At 49.8% G+C, this 7,951-nt stretch overlaps 1 protein-coding gene across 1 annotated transcript; it reads left to right on the top strand.

Moving 5' to 3' along the window:
* Window positions 1-571: 571 nt before the first annotated feature.
* LOC123424921 (ankyrin repeat domain-containing protein 2A) lies at window positions 572-7,541 on the top strand. The gene is made up of 6 exons (XM_045108605.1): window positions 572-767; window positions 915-1,002; window positions 1,523-1,587; window positions 6,775-6,843; window positions 6,936-6,985; window positions 7,115-7,541. The coding sequence occupies exons 1-6, from the start codon at window positions 702-704 to the stop codon at window positions 7,224-7,226; spliced, it is 450 nt and encodes a 149-aa protein (XP_044964540.1). The 5' UTR covers window positions 572-701; the 3' UTR covers window positions 7,227-7,541.
* The last annotated feature ends 410 nt before the right edge of the window (window positions 7,542-7,951 follow it).

Genomic DNA, 7,951 nt, shown 5'->3' with positions numbered 1-7,951 from the left:
GAAGAAGCGTTCAAAGCATGATACGTGATGATGGCTAAGGCCATGTTTGGAACCATAATAAATTATGATAATCTGGATTATGAAGATAGATTATATAATCTGGTTTATAAAAATAATCTAGGTGACCATGTTTGAAGGCCAGATTATATAAACTGTAATCCAGGTTTTACATTGCATAATGACCTGTCTGTCCTCTGTTTTTTTAAAGAGGAGGGTGGCGGTGGTAGGTATGTAATTGTCTCAAACTTTAAAAGGGTAATGGGTCATTAGCAATCCATTCATCTAGTTTTAGCTGATATAGAATAGATTACGAGTTTTTAATAATTTATTCATCTAGTTTTTATAATCTACACCATAAGCTGTCCTGTTTGGAAACAAAATAGATTAAAAAACTGGATTATATAATCTGGGTGGTTCTAAATAGATCCTAAGAAAGCTTGAAGTAACTGCGCACGAAAGTGCTCCCTCGCAGGCTCCCGAAGGAGCGCGGGCCAAAAAAATAGAAACTAATAACTGACGAAGAAAGCCCATAAGCCGAGAAGAAGCCCACACACGCCAACTTGTGCTGAGGGGTTGCCCTGGCAACCCGCCGCCGCCGCCGTACGCAGGGAAACCGTAGCAGCATCAAGCGCAGCCGGCGGCACCGCGACTCCAACTTCCCTCTTCCTCCCAGCCGACCTAGCTTGCTCTCGTGCTCAGCGATGGGCGTCGAATCTGCGCAGCCAACCCCCGCCGCCACCGCCGAGCAGGCCCAGGATCTTATCGACGTAAGCCCCAAACCTCCCCGCACACCACCTCATCTCCCCGGGTTCTACTTCCCTTGTTCGTACTCTCTATTTTTTTCGTCATCGGGGTGTACTGTTTGTGCGATTAACTGACGGGAGTGGTGTGTCTTGATTGTGCTGCTCTGCCAGTCCGCGAGGTACGACGAGCTGGAAGACGTCGTCGCCCTCTTCTCCGCCGGTGTTCCCCTGGACTCCGCAGATTCGCAAGGCCGGACGGGTTGGTTCGATTCCCCTTGTTCAAGTTTTACTGTCTCGGTTGCTCTTAGTTTTCTGTTCAGATGCTTTTCTTATGTTATTATGTCAGTGTGGTGTAGAAGCTGTCATGTACTCCCTCCGTATATATCACGCTGCGTGCCATACGAAGTTCTGAACACAATAGTATACTCTTATATTGGTAGATTATATGGTGTCTTTGGCTTGAATTTGAGTGGTTCAACAGAAGCCCGATGTTTAATGAATCTGCGTGCCATATAGTCTTTTAATTTCTCTTGTAAGTTTCTTACAAATGAAGTACTGTCATATATTTTCCATGTTGTTCTTATTAAGCCACCATGTGCAAGCTGCACACCATAACTTAACTATATAAATTCTCTGAAAACCGAGCCCTTTCAAATTAATTCGAAGTTCAGTGACTAACTTTGATAATTCAACCAAACATTCTTGTAGACTGCTTTCATTTTAGATTGATCTCCTAGACTAATTAGTGAGGTACCTGACCATTTCCTCATCACTGTCAGCTCTTCATATGGCTTCTGCCAATGGGCATCTTGCTGTGGTGGAGTACTTGATTCAAAATGGTGCGGTAAGAAAGCTACTGCTCTTTTATGTCTGTTTATATTATTGAGTTGCAGAGTAGATTTCACCGTAGTTTCTATTCACAGTTCAGTGTTAAATATATGCACGCCGAAGCACACAACGGCAGCTAGGTTGTTACAACAGAATCCACAATACAAACATGAGCGCATGCTTCGTGCGTGACACCGGAAGCGGACGCTCGGGTGGTGCTGTAGACGTGGCAGCTGACTTGTCCCCTCCCCCATTGCGCAGTCAAAATGGGATATGAAAGAACGTAAGTCGTTGAAGACGGTCCTCGGTAAGCCTTTTGTGAAGATGCCCGCGAATTAGGAAGAAGTTAGTACATGCTGACACGTTGGCGAACAAGGTATGTTGATCTTGACATGCTTAGTGCGTTGGTGTTGAACCAGGAGAGGTACATTGCGTTGACATTGTCGTGGAACACAAGGGTGGCTTGATGGAGCTCGGTGAGACGTTGATGGAGCCAGCAAGATTTTGCTTCTACACTAGAACCTGCCACAATGTTCTCGCCCTTACAGGACTAGGACACCATGTTTGGTTCGATGAACATACATACAGAAGCCATAGGTGGAGGGCCTCGTGTCCGAGCAATCGGCCCAATCCTTGGCAGAGTTAGCCACTAGGTCATGGGATGAAGCGGCGTTGTGGATGCGAAGACCAAGATGAGTCGTACTTTGCACATAGCGTCGGATCCATTTTGACAAGCTGAAGATGCGGCTCACGGGGATCATGCATAAAGAGGCAAGCTTGTTGGACGGCATGAGCGATGTCGGGGCGCATGACTGTCGGATACTGCAATGCACCGGCGAGGCTGCGGTAGTGGAACCATCAGTGACAAGCTTGTCGTCGGTGGAGGAGAGTTTCGCGCGGGTGTCGAGAGGGGTTGATATGGGCCGATAGTTGAGCATGCCGGCGTGACCCAATATCTCAAGCGCACTCTAATGCTGTGAGAGAAATTGGCTGGCACCCAAGCGTTGGGCGTTCACGCCAAGGAAGTGGTGTAGGTCGCTGAGGTCAGTCATGGCTAATTCGGGATGGAGCGACGCGATGACGGAGTGCGGTAGGCTAAAGGATCTTGTCATTAGGATTATGCCATCCACGTATAGCAGAAGATAGGCGGTGGACGAGTCATGATGGAGGCTGAAGAGCGAGTTGTCGCTCCTAGAGGCGGTGAAGCCGAGCATGAGGAGATGCGTGGTGAAGTGAGCAAACCACGCTCGAGGTGTCTGCTTGAGGCCGTAGTGGTGGCGCTGGAGTTTGCAGACAGGTGGTTCGTGTCGATGAAGCTGGCGGGTTGGGCGCTATAGACGATCTCGTCGAGAACCCCATGAAGAAACACATTTTTCACGTCGAGCTGATGGATTGGCCATGAGCTGGTGCTTACGAGGCTGAGGGCGACCCGAACCGTGGACGACTTAACGATGGGGCCAAAGGTCTCAAAGCAGTCCACGCCCTTGTGTTGTGTGAAACCACGAAGAACCCAACACACTTTTCTACAAGCAAGGGAGCTGTCAGAGTTGAACTAGTGCCAGTAAATCCACTTGGCGCTCACAACATTCACACGTGTAAGCGGAGGCACCAAACACCATGTATTATTCTGTAATAATGCATTATATTCCCCACGCATGGTAGCATACCAGTTTGGATCCTTAAGGGCGGACCGGTAGGACTGGGTATGGGAGTGAGACGTTGTGGCGATGCCAAATGGCCCTTTAGGAAAGGAAAAAACTGATTTTCTGTGGGTGCACATGCTATGACTATTTTGTGGAGAAAAGGGGGTGGCTTTGGGAGGGGTAAGGGGGACACACGGCATGTCGCTAGAGGTAGGGAAAATGCAACGAGGCTCGTGTGGGGTTGCGGTGTGTTAGCTGCAGGGGGACGCCGCGTAGAACCGTGTGGCGGAAGGGGAGGGGGATGCAGGCGTATTGCCTATGGGTGGGGTCTGCGGGGCGGGAGTAGGAGAATCTTGCATGGGAGGTGCACGATTGGAGGAGCAACTGGCGGGTGTAGTCGGGTTCGCGATCAAGCAGGTTATGATTTGGATTCTTTCTCTATGTACGAGGCGGACGACCACGTTGACCGCTACCATGAGCCTTTGGAGTAGGATGTCGCATCGCGCCATGTGGACGTCACTGTCGTCCTCTAGATATACGACTCCATCTCCGACGACCTCGATGATGTCATCAAGTTGCCAGATAACATCGCCTTCCGCACCTGGAGCCAATTGAACTCCTTCTACGACAACCAACCTGGTCGCGTGATCCATCTCGGCACCCAGTTCCGCAACACCACCCAAGGTGATCTGCACATCGACAAATACTGACACCCGACTCAAGGCCTTGGCCGACGCCCTCGGTGTAGTCGACGATCCGATGACAGATCGCACGTTGACTCTCTAAATGATCTGCAACCTCTTGTTGGAGGAGATCACCCTCGATGCCCGTGACCGCACCGAGAGCACCTCCGTGCTCGTCATTGGCATCTGCTGCAACGGCAACAACTCCAACGGTGTCGGCTCCTCTAGTGGTGCCTCTACTGATCGAGGATCCTCTTGGCCCTCCGGGCGATTGTGGTCAGTCCAACAGCTTCGGTAGCGGCGGTTCCAACGACCGCGCCGTGGTTGGGGACGTGGTCTAGGCGATGGCGGCCGTCCCATGTAACTGCAGCAAGATGGTCAGACACCCTGGATGGGGTACTTTGCTCCTCAGGCTGCTCCCTTCCCGCCAACTGGTCGTGCTCTCTGTTCCCACCTAACGCCGCGGCTCCCTCGGGACATGCCTTGGCGGCCCTGCTTAAGCGTACCCGGTCTTTGACTTGGGCCCCAACCTACACCGTACGCACCTCCCCGGCCAACATCTACATCAAGCTAACATGTTAAACGCCTCCATGAGTAACCTCTTGCTCTAGCAACCCGGCGCCGCCTATTGGTACCTCGACACCGACACCTCGTCTCACATCTTCGGGAACATAGGTAACCTCACCAAAATTTATGATGTTTCAGTGCAGCATCTTCCTCACATCATGGTCGCCAACAGATCCTCTTTCCCTGACTCTCATGTTGGCTACGCCCATCTTTGACCCCCCTTCCACCTTAACCATGTCTTAGTTTCTTCTAACCTTGTTAAGCATTTAATTTTTGTACACAAGTTTACATATGATACTTCTTATTCCATTGAATTTGAGTCCGCTTGTTTTTTTGCGAAGGACCTAGCCAGCTGGACGCTGCTCATGAGATTGAATATTTCCAGCCCGATATACCCGTTCTTCGGCTCCAACGCCAATGCTCTCACCATTGTTCCCATACAACGACAAGAGTCGAAGGACGAGTATAGCGGGCCGAGCCATTGGATCTCATGAGCAGCGTCCAGATGGCTAGGTCCTTTGCAGAAAAACAGCGGGATCAAATTCAACGAAACAAGAATTATCATAGTAACCTTGCATATGGAAATTAAATTCTTAATAAAGAAGAAACTAAAATATGATTAAGGTGGAAGGGTGGGGTGGAAGATGGGTGTGGTCGAGATAAGAGACATGAAGAGATGATCTAATGTTGACAACAATGTTAGGAACATGCTCCATTGAAACATCATAAATTTTGTTGAGGTTACTTGTGTTTCCCGAGATGTCAGACGAGGCTCCGGTGTTGAGGTACCAATTGCCGTCCCCCGGCTGCTGGAGAGAGAGGTTGCTGGCGTTCAACATGTTGGCTTGGTCTCACACTGGTGTAGACAGCGGCTGGGGAGGTGCGTATGGCATCAATTGTGGGCCAGGGTCGAAGATTGGGTATGCTTGAGCATGGGTGTCGGGGCGTTGCTGAGGATGGCGGCGGCGTTCGGTGGGGACCAGGTGGCGGGAAGGGAGCACTCTAGGGAGCAAAGTAGCCGATCCAGGGCATCTGACCTCCTTGTTGATTTCGCTGGGGACGGCCCCCATTGCCTTGGCCACGGTGCAGTTGTCGTTGGACCAACCATGATTGCTTGGAGGGGCTCGGTCAACAGAGGCGCCGCAAGAGTTGCCGCAAATGCCAATGACGAGCGCAGAGGTGCGATCTCCTCTAGCAGGGGATGCGAGCACGCCTGGATGAAGGTGGGGGATATGGGCCTACATTGGCAGGACGGAGGCCATAATATGGAAGCGGGACGAGAGGCCACGGATCATCTGTCAACGAGTGGTCGGTCATCGACTTTATCGAGGGGGTCAGCCATCGCATTGAGCTGGAGGTAGTATTCGCCAATGCGCAGATCGCCTTGGATGGTGTTGCGGACCCAGCGCCGTGATGGTTCATGCTACCAGGTTGGTTGTCATAGAAGGAGTTCAGCTGGGTCCGAGCGCGAAGGGCGGTGTTGTCCGACGACTTGATGACATTATAGAGGTCGTCGGAGATAGCCGTATATCCAGAGGAGGATGGTGATGTCGGTGTGGCGCCATGCGCCATCCTGTTCCCGGGGCTCGATGAATGTGGCCCTCGGCCTCATACATAGAGAGAGGACACCTCTGCTGCCATTTGGAGAAATTGTTGGCCGCGAGATCCAGCTTGAAGTCGAGGAAGTGCCCGATGTTCAGCTGGTGCTTGGAGGCAGGCTGGAGAATGAGGCACCGGGCATGAGTGGAGCACGTTGATTGATCGGCAGGGTGATGAGGTAGTAGGGCACCGTGGCTGGTGGGGCGGAGCCGACAGGAGCTGGAGTGGTGGAGAGTGAAGTGGAAGGAGTCGGAACACCGCTGAAGGGCGGGAAAACAGTGGTTAGCGACGCGGAACACATGGTGAGGTTATGGGAGGGAACTCGAGCTGATACCACATTGGAGAATATAATTCACCGTAGATTGTATTCAGAGCTCGGTGTTACATATATACATGCCGAAGCACACAACGGCAAAGCTAGGTTGTCCAACAGAATCCACTACACGGACGGGAGCATGGGCTTCGAACGTTGTGACCGCTTGCATGATGCAGGAAGCGATCGATCGGGTGGAGGCCTGGAGCTGTAGACGTGGCTGACGACTTGTTCCAACATATTGTACCAGATAAAATATATTCCAGTACTTCTGTTTGAACTTTGTTCCTCTGGGCAGATGAAGTTATCTTACGGATTTAAACTGAACTTGCGTATTTCATAAGAATTCCGTGTTATAGTGATGACCATTGTTTTATGACTGTACAATTGGACTACAGAATGTTAACTCTACAAACTTGGAGAAGAACACGCCTCTTCACTGGGCATGCCTCAATGGACATATAGAGGTAATCTAGTTGCCTCACTTTTCTAATAAAGGTTTTCAATCACCGATCTGAGTACATAATGACACCAATGCTTATAAAAAACAACCTACCAGGTAATCAAGGCTTTGATATGTGCTGGGGCTATGGTAAGTGCACTGAACAGGTATGTTAAAATGTAAATGACTGCACAAGAACAGTGGCAGTTTAATTGCAAAATGCATTCTGCAGGATGTATTAGATCTTCTTCTTAGTGGTGTATGTGTTATAAAAGGCATGAAATGGTATTGTGCAGCCATGAGAAAACCCCTATGGATGAGGCAGTGACCCTTGGAAAGATGGAGGTGATCGATGCAATCGGTGCAGCAGTAGCTCAAGCAGAGCTCGATGGTGTTACTGTGTCCTAAGCAGACTTCATAATCTCCGTGCGCGATGGATGACATGCCACCCCGTTCTTGTCTTTTTTTCGCCACCATTCCTTCCAGTCTGTGTCACTTAAGATGTTGATATTCTAGTATGCGGGGCATTAGGATGTATTGAGCCAAGAGTTAACTATCATCTGTGTCTGCAATCACATGTGGTAAGCAATCCAAACAGGTCAAAAGATCTGTGTCTGCAATCACCTGTTAGTGTCATATGTCCTGAAAGTCTGGCTGTGGACTATGTTTGCAGCAGTCAGATGTAGTATCTTGTTTTATAAGATTGCAAAGGCCGTTGTCTAATTGTCTTGTGCTGCCCCACTGCCTTGCCGTCGGTCACATACCTAGTCAGATCGTTGGGTTTTACACTTTACAGGGAGCTGTGATTTGCACTCATGGTTTCTTGTGTTGGTGTTAATCCTTTCTGCATTCAAATATGCTAGTTATCCATTTATCCTCATATTTCTCATGTTATTATGCGTACTTATGGTGTTTTTAGATTATAAGTACTTCTGTTGGCTTGTTGTGTTGCAAGCTGAAGCCAGCTGGCTTCCAACTGTACATCTGGGCCATGTATCTGAATCAGTTTGGGCCCCTTCGTAAAGCAACAGGACAGAGCCCCACTGCCTTGAAAAGTCAAGACAGAGCCCACCACCCAGAAAAGGCCAGGACCAGTCCACGAGGCAAAAAAAAAATACCAGTCATGGATGATT

This window comes from Hordeum vulgare, chromosome 2H, assembly GCF_904849725.1.
Source record: "Hordeum vulgare subsp. vulgare chromosome 2H, MorexV3_pseudomolecules_assembly, whole genome shotgun sequence".
Lineage (NCBI taxonomy): Eukaryota > Viridiplantae > Streptophyta > Magnoliopsida > Poales > Poaceae > Hordeum > Hordeum vulgare.
This window is presented reverse-complemented; position numbering and strand designations above follow the sequence as displayed.

What these genes read in the sequence shown, in the direction of transcription:
- LOC123424921 (XM_045108605.1), top strand. Translation starts at nt 702, where the DNA reads ATGGGCGTCGAATCTGCGCAGCCAACCCCCGCCGCCACCGCCGAGCAG. An exon ending in AGATTCGCAAGGCCGGACGG is followed by an intron (nt 1,003 to 1,522) that starts GTTGGTTCGATT and finishes CATCACTGTCAG; the next exon opens with CTCTTCATATGGCTTCTGCC. An exon ending in ATGGTAAGTGCACTGAACAG is followed by an intron (nt 6,986 to 7,114) that starts GTATGTTAAAAT and finishes GGTATTGTGCAG; the next exon opens with CCATGAGAAAACCCCTATGG.